Source organism: Notamacropus eugenii, chromosome 2 (assembly GCF_028372415.1).
Source record: "Notamacropus eugenii isolate mMacEug1 chromosome 2, mMacEug1.pri_v2, whole genome shotgun sequence".
NCBI lineage: Eukaryota > Metazoa > Chordata > Mammalia > Diprotodontia > Macropodidae > Notamacropus > Notamacropus eugenii.
In genome coordinates, this window is record NC_092873.1 from 78,605,048 (window position 1) to 78,621,202 (window position 16,155).

The 16,155-nt window shown below is 45.2% G+C and overlaps 2 protein-coding genes across 6 annotated transcripts; both read left to right on the forward strand.

Moving 5' to 3' along the window:
• Positions 1 to 362: 362 nt before the first annotated feature.
• Positions 363 to 3,473, forward strand: TMEM256 (transmembrane protein 256). Of its 2 annotated transcripts, XR_011974081.1 has the most exons (5): positions 363 to 495; positions 885 to 916; positions 1,256 to 1,336; positions 1,638 to 1,903; positions 2,756 to 3,473. XR_011974081.1 is itself a non-coding variant. In XM_072641219.1 (4 exons), exons 1-4 carry the CDS (start codon positions 411 to 413, stop codon positions 1,779 to 1,781), a joined length of 342 nt encoding a protein of 113 aa, XP_072497320.1. In that variant the 5' UTR covers positions 363 to 410; the 3' UTR covers positions 1,782 to 1,993. The 2 variants fall into 2 exon arrangements, 1 of the variants encoding a protein (XP_072497320.1); XM_072641219.1 differs by lacking the exon at positions 2,756 to 3,473 and having other exon boundaries at positions 1,638 to 1,993.
• On the forward strand, positions 1,256 to 13,806 carry PLSCR3 (phospholipid scramblase 3). 4 transcript variants are annotated; one of them, XM_072641215.1, is made up of 8 exons: positions 1,256 to 1,336; positions 7,378 to 7,419; positions 7,829 to 8,040; positions 8,631 to 8,673; positions 10,334 to 10,554; positions 10,830 to 10,991; positions 12,377 to 12,538; positions 12,750 to 13,806. In XM_072641215.1, the coding sequence occupies exons 2-8, from the start codon at positions 7,413 to 7,415 to the stop codon at positions 12,810 to 12,812; spliced, it is 870 nt and encodes a 289-aa protein (XP_072497316.1). In that variant the 5' UTR covers positions 1,256 to 1,336; positions 7,378 to 7,412; the 3' UTR covers positions 12,813 to 13,806. The 4 variants fall into 4 exon arrangements, with proteins under 4 accessions (XP_072497316.1, XP_072497319.1, XP_072497317.1 ...); XM_072641216.1 differs by lacking the exon at positions 1,256 to 1,336 and adding an exon at positions 6,371 to 6,614; XM_072641217.1 differs by lacking the exon at positions 1,256 to 1,336 and adding an exon at positions 6,780 to 7,009.
• The last annotated feature ends 2,349 nt before the right edge of the window (positions 13,807 to 16,155 follow it).

Below are 16,155 nucleotides of genomic sequence, written 5' to 3' on the forward strand. Positions count from 1 at the left end.
GAGGAGGAGCCCTATGGACAGTGGGTGGGACCTAAAAGAAATAGGGACCAAAATCATCTCTCCAAAGGTAGGCAGGATTTGCACATGAGGCGGGGCCAGTGGAAGTAGGTGGGGTTATAAGGGAGTGATTTCGGACTTTGAGTCCAACCCTAGGTGGAGTCTTTTCGCTTCCACCCGCCCCTTGCCCACCTCCTAATTGGTTTTCAGTCCTTCCGCCCGCAGGGCACCTCCGCCATTCACCAGCAGCTTCACAATCTTTTCAACTTGGTTGAGGGATGAAGGTGGTAGACACTAAAATTAAGGCAGCTAGGATTGGGCAGTGAAAGACGTCATTTGCATTGAAGATTGGGATTGGCCAGAACCTCGAGTCTATGGTCCGGAATTCCTAAATTTCGTGACCTTCTGCTGCCATGGCTGGACTTGGTGCTGCTTTTCGCCGCTTTGGCGCTGTGTCCGGAGCCAGTGCCTTGGGGTTGGCCACTTACGGGGCGCATGGTCAGGGGGCCGGGCCGGGGCTTAAATTATGGGTATAGAGCCGAGGGGGAGAAGTGGGTGATTTTAAAGGGTCAAGTGGGTAGAAAACTGGGAACTGGGCGGACTAAAATTGGTCGAGGGTGGACTTAACAGTTCCGGTTCGTTCCTGCCTTCTACCACCTTTATGGGTTAGTTTTCGAAGCAAAAGACCCTTTCCCAATCTACCGAGGCTTACTGCGATTGGCTAACCTGATTGTCCGTTTACTGCTTCTGCCTAATCAGAAGCCTGTAAATCCCGGTCCATTTGAAGGACCCCTTTTGTCCCAGGTTGGCAGATTAGGCGCGGTCACGATTTCATAAAGTGCTTGGATCGGCGGGTCGGTATTAATTTTTGCTGTTATCTCTCACAGGTGCGGACATCCAGGACCCGTATCGTAAGGAGGTAAAAGAGTTGCCCTACCTTTGCTGCTGGCTTGGGCCTTGGGGGCTGGGGGGAGTTGAAGATGGTCCTCAGGAGTAGAATTCCGAAAAGGAGCACTTTAGTCCTAATTACTTGGGCCGCCGAAAGATCTGGGGTTGGGAAAGCCGAAATGTATGGGGATCTGCGTGCCCAATGCCCTGTGGGGGAGGGGTCATGGAAACCTGGTTATTTCTTAGAGAAGGTCGAACTAGGAGCTTCAATATGTCAGGGTACCTTTAAGGGAGTGGAGAGGAAACTGTAGATCTACATTTATGAATCCCTGAGAAAAATGCAGTTCTTGCATTTTCTTTCATTTTCTAGCTTTTTGAGAAAACCAACAAGCACCACTTCTTCCACAGTCTGGCTCTGCTCTGCGTTCCCCTCTGTAGGAAGCCGATTTGGGTAAGTTTGAGGGTGCCTCCAAACCTGTCCATTCTCTAGTCTGTCCTGCATGACCTCTACACCAGAAGCTTATGTCCAGAGTGGAACAAGAGCTATCTTTATTGGGGGAATGAATGCTGTGACTGGGCAGGGCTAGGAGAACAAGTCAGAGAGACTGAAGGAGATAATGGAGGGATGAAGCAGGGACCGAGGACTTGTGGGAACATTCCCCTATCACAGGGGGAACAGAGCTGGTGTAACCTCCTATTCCTAGTTCCTGCACTTAAGAGCTTCACGTGCCTGTCTTCTCCTTTACTCCCAGGCAGGGACTCTGCTTACCTCTGGGATCTCCTTCTTCTGTGGCAGCTTTTACTACCAGGCACTGACAGGAGACACCAAGGCAATACCAATTGCCCCTGTGGGGGGCTCCCTGCTTATTCTTGGCTGGCTTGCCCTAGCTCTTTGATATTCTTCCCTTGCATTGTCCCGCCTGACCAGTCTTCAGACTAACCTCTAGGCATGAAGCAGCAAACCTGTTTTTGTCAGAGTACTCCAGTTATTCCTGGGAGAAGCCACCAACATCAGATGGTACGCTGGGGAACTTGATTTCTTAGTCTTTGCCAGTGTTTTGTTTGGAGATTGGGAGTAAGAAGAAAATTAAAAATAAAATGCAGAAAACTTTGACATCTTTATTAATCCCACCTGGGTAGTAGGGTGTGGGAGGAATCTGACCTGGGAGACTTCTTTATATTCTTTCCTTTGGTAATCTCATGTCCTGGACTGGCTTCATCTATTACTCTTATATTAACCTCACATTTACAAGTCCCTGGGTTTTCTTGTCAGCTCTGATAGGTTCAATTGCTGTTACACAAATGACTCCCATTAATCTCTCCCCAACTCCAATCCCACATCACCAACTCCCTGCTACGTATGTCTATATTTCTAAACTAAGCATGTTTAAAACAGAATCTTTCCCCAAAACACATCACTTCTTCAAATTTCCCATTAAGAAAGCACCATCTCCCAGATATCCCGGTTTGTAACTTTAAAGTCATCTTTGTCTTTTCCCTCTACCTCAGCCTCCATAATTGAGTTGCCAAGTCTTGAAAATTGTACCTCACTGACCTCTCTCCTATTCATCCCCCTCTTTCTACTCAAACTGCCACTAACTCAGCACTTCATCACCTCCCATTGGGCTATTGCAATAGCCCTCTAATTGCTCTTCTTGATTCTAGCCTTTCTTTTCTTCAGTCTTTCCTTCAGGCAGCTTCCAAAATAATCTTTAATCCAAACAAGTACCTACTATGTGCAAGGTACTTTGCCTCAGTGTCCTCTTTGTAAAGTGGATTGGATAAGATAATCTTTGAGGATCTGTTCTGTTCTGACATTCTGTAGGCCTACATCTAAAGCTAATGCATTCTTCCTTCCATTCTATTATAGATTCCACCATTTTGAAAGTCAAGGTTGAAACCTACTTCCAGGCACCAAGTCTTGTCCATTCTGTTTTGAAAATATCTCCAGCAAACAGCCCCTGCCATCAAGGAACCTACGTATTATTGTGTATGGGGGTAGGGAGAGAATATGACATGTACATATATAAATTTATTCAAATTAATTTCAAGGAGGAGAGAACACAAACAAATGGAGTAACAGTGGTTGGGGAAAGCCTTGTGTAGGAGGTAGCATCTAAACTATTTGGAAATGAATTCCAAACATAGGAGACTACCTATTCTAAGACACAGAGGAGGCAGGAGATGACAGGGGTTTGACCATGTTGTGACATTTGACTCAACTATCTTCGATGCCCTTCATGGTCCCTCCCTTTCATAGTTGAATCCTTTCCTACCATGTTAAGGTTGCCTGATTAGCATACCAGGACCTAAGCCTAAAGGCCCCTTTTCATCAACCTAAGGTAGCCCCTCCACCCCTACCTCAACCAGGCTGATTTGGTATCCCTTGCCATGCTTAACTCCCTTAAGGATTGGAGAAAGAGGAAACCACTCTGACCCTTCTAGTTCCTGTATCAAATTTGACTCACCTTATGGCCAAATCTCTAGCTTTACTTTCCACCTGAGGGAATCCCTGATGGGATCCCTTACTCTGCCAGAGCTGTTTCTGGTTGGGAATATATACTAAATAAACCTGTTTGCTTTTCTAACTTCCTGCCTCTGCAGTCCTTGCTGCTTCCTAAGTGCCTCATGAGTATTTCCCTTGCAGTTCCCCTCCCCCTTGACCTCATAAGCAGAGTCTATGGGGGAGGGACAAACCACATCATTCTCTTGACTTTCTATAGCATCTAGGACAAAATGAAAACTTTTTGGATAGGTATTTTAAGGTCTCCCATAATATGTCTCTGATCTACCCTGACAGCCTTATTTCTCTTTATCCCCCTTCATGTCCTAATCTATTTTAAAGTCAAGTATTAGCTTCCCCACCCCCCAGCCCCGAATTTAGCATTCCTCATCTATCTCTCACTTTTGTGCATTTAAACAAGCCCTCTCCAGCACCTAGAATGTGCTACTTCCTTATTCCAACCTCCCAAAATACTTATCTTCCTTTTAGTCTGGTTATCACCTCCTCAAGTATCATCTCCTCCAGAAGCCTTCCTTGTTGCTATCTCCTCAAATTACAACCATGTTGTAAGCTCCTTTGGGGGGGTTGGAACTGTTTTATTTTTGTCTTTTATATGCTCAGGACCTAGTATAGCGTCTTAGACGCAGTAAGCCTTATTAACATTTGTTGAAGCGAGTCTAAGGCATGTCCTTGTGCTCCACAAATTTTTTTTACATCCATCCCCTCCTTTTCATTTTTACTGCAACCATCTCATTCTGATGCTTACTTTCTCTTATAACTCCAATTGAGTTGTGTTACCATTGCTAAACTAGTCATCATAATGCTCAGGTCTAATCATGTCATTCCTCTTCTCAAAAACCTTTAGTGACTCCTCTAAAGTCTACTACATAAAGTTCAAATTCCTTAATCTGGCATTCAAATCCTGCCTACTCTGACTCCAACCTACTTTTCCACCCTTATCTCACACTATTCTCCTTCTTATACTCTATAGTCCATCCAAATTCCTTGAATTTACTCCTACATTTTCCTGTCTTATTACACTTTTGATTATGGCATTCCTTTGACCTGAAATGTCCTTTTCCAGCATCTCTGCCAGTTGAAATCCACAGAGGCTGAACTGAAAAGCCACTTCCTCCATGAAGCCTTCTCTTATCTCCCCTTTTCAGGAGCAGAAGATTATCTCTTCTTCCCCTGAACTCTCGTAGCACTTTGTATTTCTCTCCCACTTATCACACTCAACCTTGATTCCAGTTGTTTTATATCTAAGTGATATCTCCCCTAGCAGACTGCAATTATGGTGTTTTATTCATCTTTATGTCCCATTAGACTCCCCTCTAGTACATAGTAGGTGCTTAGTAAATGAGAATGAATGTAATTGTTAAAAAAAAAAATGGGACACAGAAACAGAGGCAAAGGTTAGAATGCTAGAGACATTTTAAAGGCAGAATGGACAAGGCTTAGTAATTGACAATAGAGAAAAAAGAGGGTGGGGGGAAAAGACACCAAGACTGCAGGCAAGTTTGACTTTTAAAATGGCAGAATCAGTAACAGTCTGAAAAGGAAGAAGATCTTGGCTTTAGATGTGTCCCTCAACCAATCAAGAAGTATTTATTAAATAGCTACTTTGTACAAGACACCATTCTAAGCCCTGGGAATACAGATACAAAAAATGAAACAATTCCTACTCTGAAGATGCTTGCTTTGTATGGGGGAAGATTACAACAAGATACATATGTAAGAAATCAGGTATTGGTATTTCTCCTCCCTTCCCCCCTCCAACTCACTGTTAACATTGAGTGATGTTAAAACAGATTAATCACAGAGGTGTTAATGAAGTAACATGATTTTCACACCTGTGAGAACACTTTCTCTGATGCAATTAAAGGGAGCCCAGCCATTGGGTGAGCAAGATGAGGTGATACATCAAATGAGATAATATTTGTAAAAAAGGAATTAGCTAATAGCTGTAATAATAATAGTTAACATTTGCATAGTGCCTACTATGCACCATGCACTGTTCTAAACTTCTTACAAACATTTCATTTGATCCTAACAACCAGTCTGGGAGGTAGGTGCTATTTATTATTATCCCCATTTTAAAGCTGAGGAAACTGAGGCAAATGAAGATTAACTTGCCCAGGATCACACAACGAGGTCACATTGGAACTCAGATCTTCTTGATTCCAGGACTTCCTGGCTTAGCACAATGCTTATCCTCTCCCCTCCCCCTACACAAGTATGTATTGAATAAATACAGTATAAATACTAGGTCGTTAAATGTAAAGTAGTCAGTAAGGAAGGGCACTAGCAATTGGGGAGATCAGAAAAGGCTCTCTGTGATACTTGTAAGCCAAGAGAATTCTGTGTAGATTCAGGGACCTCAATGACAATTTGCCTAGTCTATTTTACAGAAGAAACCACTGAAGCCCAGAGAGAGGAAGCAACTTGACCACACCTAGTTAGAGCCTCCAAGATCCCAGGGTTCCAAATGTCCATTCAGATGTTCTACACTACCTCCCTTTGAGTTTTAATTAAGATAAGACAACCCAAGGGAGTCTGCAGGATGAGAAATGTCTGGGTCTCACATGTGTGAGGTAAGGACCAGAGATCCTTATGTGGGCATGGGAAACGTGCACATAGTAGGTGCTTAATAAAGATTGATTGATCGATGCACACAGAAGTGGAAACGTGCCATGTGAGAGGAACCAGTTAGGGAAAGTTTCAGGGAGGTCGTAGTTCCTACATGTACCCGGAGGGAGCGCTGTGGCCATGTGGTGGAAGTGTACGTGTTGTGCCCAGTGTGGTGATCCCTCCGAACCACAGTAACTTTTTCCATTAAACCCGCTCCCTTCCCTGCATATCCGCACCCCGCCCTTCCACTTCAGGGCTGGTGCATTTGCTCATCAGCACCCAACACCTTGGGGCTGGCTGATTAGCATACGGTGGGGATAGGCCCGCGGAGGCCGCCACCCCCACCCCAGTGCCGTGGGGTGCCATTTCCCAGCAGCGGAGGCTGGCCCGGACCCCTTCCGCGCTCCTTCTCCTCCCGGCTCTCCCCGCCCATCCCTTCTCCTCCGAGGCCGAGGCCGTGTGCTAGATACATGCATCTTGCCTGACTCCCGCCTCCCCGCTCCCTAGAATGACTCCCTGAGCACCAGCCGACGCCGAGCGGCGCTGCCCAAGCCCGGCGGGTCCCTGCTGGTGCCTGCGGCCCCGCCGCTTCAGGGTACGGCCGCTAGACCTCGTCGGACCCTAGATCTCGAGCTCTGAACCCGCAGAGGAGGAGGAAGGAGAGGCTGGGGGAGGGACGGTCTCTCGGCCGTCTCTCGGCCTTTCACTTTTCCATCCTCTCTCCTTTCCGCTTCGGTTCTCCCTGTGGTCGGGAAGATCCGGAAAGGGGAGGGGTAGGGGCCCAGAGAAAGCAGCTGCGTGTCCTTCTCCTCTCCCACCCCGCCGAGGGGGTTGGGGGGGGTCTGCATTACTGTTCGGGGCTCCCCCCAAACCTAGGCGGAAGGGCAGTTCGGGGGCTCGCATGATCTGAATGTAGTTTCCCCCTCCTGAACAGAACAGCCGGACCCCGCCTGGCACCTCCCGTAATCCCGGGGGTGGGGGCTGCCTACCGTAAGCCGGGCAGTCCGATTGGGGCGGGGAGGGAAGTGGAGCAGGGCGGGATCTCGGGGGGGGGGGGGGGAAGGAGAGGAGAACAAAGAGACTGGGCGAGTGGAGGGAGCTGGAACTGGTGTGGCTGGGACCCAGGCGTTCCAGGACACCCGGGTCCCTTGGAGAGCTTCTTCGTCCACTCCCCCCTCCCAACCCCCAGTCCGACGCCGGCATCTCGATTCCTGCGTCCACTTGTGTTTCTCCGAGTGAGCCTGAGCCTCGACTCCGCCTTTCTCCTGGTCCCAGATTTGTCTCCTCTGCCTCTATATCTCTTTGTTCCCCCTCCTTTTTCTCTCTACAACTTTCCCCTCTCATCTTTCTTTCTCTAGAAGACACTTCCCAGGGGACATCGACATCCACCTCCATGGCAGGTAAGGGTATCATCTGTGGAGGTAATTAGGGATTCCTAGGGTAGGGTGGTTACTGGGCAGGGATGGGAGCGTTCTTGTCTCTGAGAGATAAGTGGGGGTGGGCTGACCTCCATAGGGCCTCCTATTATCTCTTAATTCTTAGGTTTGGAAGCTGGTGAAGGAGGGAGTGGGATGTCCAGGGAGGCATCTCTTGGGAATGTAGTTGAACCTGCTAGGAAGGGGCCCCTCCCAGTTATCCTCTCATGCTGTCTCTCTCTGTTCTACCCGCTTCATCTTTTTCTCCAGGTGTTTTTTTTTAAATTTCTTCCTTCCACTATGTGTTTCCTCTTAGTTCTTGGGGGAGATTAAGGAAAGTAAGGAGGCCAGTCTACTTCTCACATCTTCCTTCTTCCATATCGCCTTCCTACAGGTTACTTACCCCCCAAAGGCTATGCCCCATCACCCCCATACCCAGTGGCCCAGTCTGCCGCATATTCTAATCCTGCACCTGCACCTGCCCCAGGCCACATTGTCAACCTCTTCCCTTCCCCTGGTCCTGTGGCCCCTCCGGAACCAGAACCAGTTACTGTTCCCTTCCTGCAGTTGCCCAGCGTCCCTTCTGGCCTGGAATTCCTTGTACAGGTGAGTTAGAAGTATGAGGGAGGAAGGCTCTGGGATCTGAACCCTAAGTCATTTTCACACACACACATTATTTCATTTAGTCCATAAAACATGATGTTAGGTGGGGTAAATCCAAATATTATGCCCATTTCATGGCTGAGGAAATGGAGACTGGAGGTTGTCATTTGGGTGGGGAAAATATGATGAGAATACAAAATTAATTTTATATACATTTTTAGATGTAGACCTTGAATTCAAGGAGCTTATAACCTGATAAAAGAGATAAGACCATATTTGTGAATAACTTTAATATATGACATAATGTGACATAAGAGAGATATAAAATACTAGAGGAGAAAAAGGAGAAAAACAGTTTTGAAAGGGGGTTGTGGTAGTAGTGAATCAGGAAAGACTTCTGGGAAGAAGAAGCTAGAGTGTTTGAAGGATGAATAGGATTTGAACAGGTGGAAGAAGGAGAACTAAGAAATTAGGGGCTTAAGCAAAAAGGGCATGAAAGGGAAAGCAGTAGGAAATATAACTGGAAATTCAGGCTTTCTTTCTAGCTCCATGGGGTAGCAGAGAAGTGTGTTTGTATGTATCTCTCTTCCTAGATTGATCAGATCCTGATTCATCAGAAGATTGAGCGGGTGAAAGGTAAGTCGGGTGTAATTGTGTCAGATATGGAAATTTGATAGGCTGGAGAATGATTGAGGTAGGAGTTGGGAGAGGAAATCTTCTGGTTGGAAATTGGTAGGATACAAAATGGTGGGAAACTGGGCATTCTTTCTCTAAATCATCCTATCAGCTCCCCTTGGTTCAACTATCATCCTTAGGCCAGTTACTCCTCTATATCTATATATACTTAGATATCTAGTGCTAGACTAGAGAGCCCTTAGTTACATTTCTTCCTAACAGACAATTGGACATTTCCTTAAAAAAAATTTTCATTGATATTTTTTGTTTTTACATCTCTTTCATTTTCCAATATTTTCTTCCTATTTTCCTTACTCAGAGATCCATCCCATATAACAAAGAGTAAAAAAGAAAGGGAAAATGTGGCAGTTCAGCAAAACTAAGGACGTAGATAGCAACCAAGTCCAACGTTGTAGGCATCATTTCACACACCTGTAACTCCTCACTTCCAAAAAGACAGGCAATTGCAATATATTATATATAATTACAATTACACAATATTCAGTTTCATTTGTTTTATCCACTTACGTTGTTGAAGTCATATATATTGTTTTTCTGGTTGTGTGTGTGTGTTTGTTCTTAGTCTTTCCATGATTCTCTATATTCTTCATATTCATCATTTTGCATATCAGAGTGGTGTTTCGTTATTCCTATACCCCATATGGCACATTGCCAATTGGATATCTCATGGGCATCTTAAAAATCAGCAATTCTCAAAGAGAACTCATTATCTCTTCTCTCCTTCCCACTTCCTGATAGCCTTATTTTATTGAAGGTGCCACTATCCCTGTAGACAAATCCTCAAAGGTATCCTCTTCTCTCTTTCTTACTCTATATACCCAATCACTTGCCAAATCTTGTCATTCTACCTCTACCACACCTCTCCCATTTGTCTCCTCTTCACTCCCTGGGCCATTACCCAGGTACAGGCTCTTGTCACATCTGGCCCAGACTACCACAAGAATCTCCTAATCCGTCTCTTTGCATCCAACTTCTCCCCACTCCAATCTTCAATTTGACTTCATTATTCCCCTGTTCGGGAAGTCCCAGTAGCTTACAATTACCCCTAAGATAACTCTGTTTAAAGCCCTTCACATTCTGACTCCAATCTGTCTTTCCTGGCTTATTTCACCTTACTCCCCTTAACAAACTCTGTGTTCCTACCAAACTGGCCCACTTTCTATTCCCTCACAGACAGCATCAGACCTCTGCTATCCCTGCCTTTGCATGGGCTTTCTCCCATGCCTAGAATTCCCCTTTACTCATCTCTAACTTGTAGAATCCCTAAATTCCTTCCTGGCTAAGCTCAAAGCCTGTTTTGATTTGCTGGTTGCCGGTGGTCTTCCCTGACTATCAGAAATTACTCTGCATATACTGGGTATCTTCTTATTTTTATGTTGTTCCTTCGTAGCGTCCAATTGTAAGCTCCTCCAGAGCAGTAACTATTCCATTTATGTCATCGTGTCCTAATCAGTATAATGTCTGGTACATCACAAGTGCTTAGTAAATAGTTATTGAAGGAGTGAATGAAGGGATGAAAGAATTAATGAATGTGGAAGTAGGGCTCAGAAATTCAGTACTAATGTCTATGTATTTGCCTCTCCTTACCTCTTGCTCCTAGCATTTTTTGGCTGGGATGTCTGTAATCGATATGAGCTACATTCTGGAGTAGGGCTTCCACTGGGCCAGGCAGTTGAGGAAAGCAGCTGCTGTGCCCGCCTCTGCTGTGGGGCTCGCCGGCCCATGCGTATCCGTGTGGCTGATTCCAGGAACCGTGAGGTCCTGCACTTGATCCGCCCTCTCCACTGTGGGTCCTGTTGCTGCCCTTGCTGCCTTCAGGAGGTGGGCCTGGATGTTTGAGACTTTAAGGGAGCTTGGGTTTGTGGACAAGGTCTTAGAGGCAGGACCAAAGATTTGAAACCTGGGAGGTGGAAAGCTAGAGCTAGGGACCTTAACTGTGGGGGAGCTAGATTGAGGGACTGAGAGGCCTTGGGGCTAGGGAGTCAGAACTTGGTTGTCTTCCACTATGGGACCAAGCCCACGAAGAAAACTGGGGCCTGGATTGGGGACTGGACAGCTTGGAACCCTGTAGTGATTCCATCTTCTTATGACCTTAGCTGGAAGTACAGGCTCCCCCTGGCACAACTGTTGGGCACGTACTACAGACCTGGCATCCCTTCCTGCCCAAGTTCTCAATTCAGGATGCAGATCGCCAGACACTGCTTCGAGTCGTGGGGCCATGCTGTGCCTGTGGTTGTGGCAGTGACACCAACTTTGAGGTAGGGATTAAGAGGCAGGAATTATGACAATGAAATTCAGGGAACCAGTGATAACTCTGAGTTTTATTATTTATGCTGATTATGTGATGTCCCCTTACGTAAATGGAGAAGTACACAAAAGTCTAACATACCTTGATGATCTAAGAAAATCACCCCTAGAAAGCAAGATGGCCAGTTCTAAGATTATGGATCTCTAATGCCAACATCCAAAGCCAAGATGGCTGCCACCATGATCCAAGATATTTTCTTCCATAAGTTGGCAGTCCCTGTGGTGTAATTCAGTGGTTACTACCAGGATGCCAAATTGTGTCCTTTATGCTGCAACATTCCAATACCTGTCAATACTTTCTGTCTTTTTAGACAAGATCTTTATTCTATGGATACTAGTTTAGCATCCCACTGATTGTCCACTTGCTGCCAGAAAGGAAAACCAGTTTGCACCACTCAAGCTCACAAGCTTTGGCATTCAATTGATTGCATAAGAAAGTTGATTTGCTATTTTACAGTGAGACACAAGATCATAGGATTATAGCTTTAGAGCTAGAAGTGCCCCTTGTAGGCCACGTAGTCCAGCCCCCTCATTTTATAGGTAAGGCAGATGAGGTTCACAGAAGTTACGTGATTAACCCCTCTCCTTTTTTTAATAAAAAAAGTAACTTACTCATAGAATCACAAGATTTGGAAGAGAATTTTGGTCTGTATCTAGTCTGTCTACTCCCTTTACTTTAAGAAACTGATACCAGAGTATCAGTAACTAATTACTCGGTGTAGCTTGTGCAAGATCACACAGGTAGTATTTAGCAAGACAGATTCGAAGTCAGATTCTGGGGATACAGAACTATGAAATAGCTGCTCTCAGGGACCTTACAATTTAATGGTGGGATGTAATGTATACCAAAAATAAGTATGTGGTACAGAGTAGAATGTTATGAAAGCAGATATCTGGATAAAGTGTTGTAGAAAATGTTAAAGGAGGAAAAGAAAAGGGGCGGAATGGGGCTTGGGATGGCAAAGGCTATAGTCAAGCCGAATGTGACCATGTTCACCATATCTCCAAACAGAAGAATTCTCAGAGATCCTTAGAATCAACTCAAAAGTAGTAGCTTTGGGAGAAATCAAAGAGCTTTGCAACACTGTAACCATGCTGTGAATGAAGGAAATAATTATCCCAAAAAAGTATGAAAATGTTTAAGAGACACCTAGATCAACTCATGAATGATAGTTCCACAAGGTTAAGCTTCTTCATAGAACCCTGGTTTTCTTTAGTAATCCACTGTGGACCTATCAGCGTTTTTGCCAAAGGACAAGAGGGGGTAGATTCCTCATATAGCAACTAGCCTCCCTCATCCCTCATGGCTCATCAGTTCCCTCCTCCTGGTCATCAGGTGAAGACTAAAGATGAATCACGGAGTGTGGGTCGGATCAGTAAACAGTGGGGAGGCATTGTGCCAGAGGCCCTCACTGATGCAGACCAGTTTGGCCTTCAGTTCCCCTTGGACCTTGATGTTCGATTGAAGGCTGTGCTGCTGGGGGCAGCCTTTCTCATTGTGAGTGCTCATATCCTATGTTCCCTCTCCCTTCTTCTTGGTTTGGGTGTTTTGTTCATCTCAAGGTTGTGGGATTAAGGGTGGATTATGTGAGAAAAGAGATGGGCAAATGGAGAGGGATAGTCCTTTGGGAGAACATGGATGGGGGATTAAAGGGTATACTCCCTCAGAATCCCTCTTACTGGCTCCCTATTGGCTCCCTCCCACCCAGGATTACGTGTTTTTTGAGAAGCCAAGAGATGCCAATCCGGGGCCTTCAGTCGTCACCAGTTAGAGGCTGCTCATGTAATCAAAGATAGGTATCCTGGCTACAGAATTCCAAGACATCTACCACCACCCTGGCCCGGCCCCAGGATCAAAGATGGCCACTGCCACCCTCCAAGATGATGGTGCCTTGAGGAGAAAGATCTAGGAGTGGAGGCTAGGGCTTGGGTACTCCAAAGAAACTTTGAAAGCCTTCATTATGAAGACTGAGACTGTATTCCCTACAAGGAGTAAATGCAAGAACAAATGCTGCATGTGCTGAATGCTAAGGGCTTTTGTTTTAGGCCCCTTCCTCTTGTGGATCCTTCAACTCAACCCCAAACTCACAATGATGGCACTAACCATCTTCCCCTTCCCCTTATTTGCATTTTTCTACCTCCTCTGCTACTGATCTGACCCCATCCTGCCTCCCAGCATCATAACATCAAAAGGAAAAATAGATATAGGGGCTGGGGGATTTTATTATATCAGTATCCCTCCCCTCTTCCCCCCCTCAAAAAGTCATAGACTTTTTTAACTCTTGCTTTTACAGATAAGGAAGCCAAGGTCAAGTAAAAGTAAATGAAACAAAGTCATGTAGTGAGTTGATATTAGGGGGCAGGGCTCAATCTCAAGTCTTTTGGCTCTTAGGCCAGTGGTTTCTCCCCTGCATTTTGCAACATACATCTTCCTTGGCCAACATAAACCCAATCCCCCTGGAACCCTTCTTGAATCCATGGCACTTTAAGAGGAGGCCAGATAACCCTCCTTAACCACCACACCACCTTTTGGGCTGAGGCCCCAGTAACCGACTATCAGGTTCCCAAACACCGTTTCTCCTGCCCTTTCTCAAGCTGGTGCTTACTGCAGCTTTTCTTATGCCTTATTTAACATTTTTCCTCCTCTCTCTGCTTGGGCATCAGGGAGGATAATGTATCTTTGTATGGTGTGTATATATATATATTCTATGTACATACACACAAACTATATATATATGAATATTAAAAACTTTCTAACTTTTTGGACACTGGGAAATTCATATGCGGTATTGGAGATGGGATTTGGTATGGAAACAAAGGAAAATTGAAGATGGGCTTTTGTCTTAAGTCAATCATATTTAAAATCCAAGTTGATCTGTATTCTGTCAAGGTCAGAGAGGGTTGCTTTTCAACATCACCTTTAGCCAAGACAGCTATGACCATGTTTGCCCTAAGTCTCAAGAGAACTTCTTCCATGATCCAAGGTTAGAGGGCTGCCCACATAATACAAGGTGTTTACAACCACCCCTTTTGGGTCCTACCTATAAGCCAAGATCCAGTTGAAGATGGCAGTACCAAGAACTTCTTGGAGTGAATGGTGTCTTGTATTCCACATATTCCAATCTGAGTTCTGCAGTGGGACCAGGGAGGTGAGGCTCCTGTGGGTGGAGTGGGGTGTTTAAGTCAAGCTCCTGTTTCCTAGGTGGGGATGGCACAAACTAAACAGAGTCAAATGAATATGGGTCTGCCTTAGTTTTAGAATTTAGAGCAAGAAGTCTTTGAGCTTATGTTGTTCCACAAATAAGGAGATGGAGATATGTAGAAGTGATGGGACTCATCCAAAATCAAACGGTAAACAGCAAATCTGCGATATGAACCCAAACCTTCTGGTTCCCAATCTTGTGCCCTTTCTATTTTTGTACAGCTTACCCTTTTCATTCTTGGTTAGGTTCTAAGGTGCTAAGCTTGACCCCTTAGGTAGCAGAGTCTACCCTGGATTGCAGCGAGAGAGGAAAGGAAAAGGGAGGTGAGCCCAGTATCCTTAACATGGTTAGTTCCAAATGAAGCTCCACTCCGTTCTCATGGGGTGGTTTCTGGTACTTTGTATTTTATCAAAGCTAGAAAATAGATGCAAAACAATGAAGATTTCATCTCCTGATATCAGTCCAGCTGAAGCAAAGAAAGGGTGGAGGTGGTCATCTTGTCATCTCTTTGAAGTGAGATGGTGACATTTTGCCACCAAGTCAAAGCCTATTCATGATCTAGTGGCTATTGATACAGAAGTTCCTTTGATAACATTTCAGGATCTGCCAGCAGTCAAGCTACTCAGGTGAAAGAGCAGCTAAACCTACAAGGGACTTCAGAGTTGGAAGGGTGGCCAGCTGAATTCCTCAGAAGAATGGGTGGCAGGAAAGAGAACCAAAAGTATGCCTCAAGGACCTTCAATTTTAGGAGGAAGAGAGGCCAGAGAGAGAATGCAAAACTTAAGTGAATGGGGCCAATGGAAACTTAGAGATCTCTTCTGGTTTTCTGAGAAGATGGAGGATAGTGGAAGGCTCACGCCTCAGGAGCTGGTAGAAACTGGTGTCTATATGTGAGATTTTAGAGAGCCCTGGTCATACCACGTGTCACTGTATGAATGCACAGCTCCATCTATAAGCAATCCTCCTTTCCATCAGACTCATGTGTTATATGTCATCCTCTTCACCCACCCATGACCTTCTTTAATCTCTGGAGCCTTAGATCAAGGCAGAGGCTCACATGGGCTACAAGTACTTGTCTGGCTCCCCTATGCTTCTCATAGGCTAACTAGATATAGAGTGTTTTGGGGAACCAGGGAAAGAGTGTACTGAAGCTTAAGCTCTTACTGGCTCAAGAGTCAGTTATTGCATTTTCATCATGAACTTTAAACCTTAGAAATCAGGAGATGCCATAAACCAGGGCTCAATTCATTGTTCTGTTAATTTTCTATATTTTAGAAAGCGATCAAGAAAATGTTAGTAATACAGATTAAATTTAAATGTGTCATGCATACATTTTTTGGAGAGGCAGTTGTTAAACATTTACTAGCATACCTCTTGGCCTGAGTCTCTTTGGGGGTCTGGTTGGGCTGGGAGTTTGGAGAAGGAGTGGAAAGGTAGGAAGGAAAGGATAAGTATTGATATAATGATAATCATTAGCATTTATATCTGCATAAGGTTTGCAAAGCCCTTTAGGCAGCTAGGTGGTGCAGTGGATAGAGCACCAGTGCAGGAGTCAGGAGGACCTGAGTTCAAATCTCACCTCAGGCACTTGACACTCACTAGCTGTGTGACCTTGGGCAAGTCACTTAACCCCAACTCCTTCATCCTGGGTCATCTCCAGTCATCCAGATGAATATCTGGTCACTGGATTCAGATGGCTCTGGAGGAGAAGTGAGGCTGGTGACCTGCACAGCCTTCCCTCACTCAAAACAAAGTCAAGTGCAAGTCATGTCATCATTTCTCTGATGGCATGGTCTTCTTTGGCAACGAAGGAAGAACACATGCAAAGCCCTTTACATATGTAAATGATTGTTTGATTTTCACAATAACCCAGTGAGGTAGGGGCTATTATTATCACCATGTTACAGAGGAG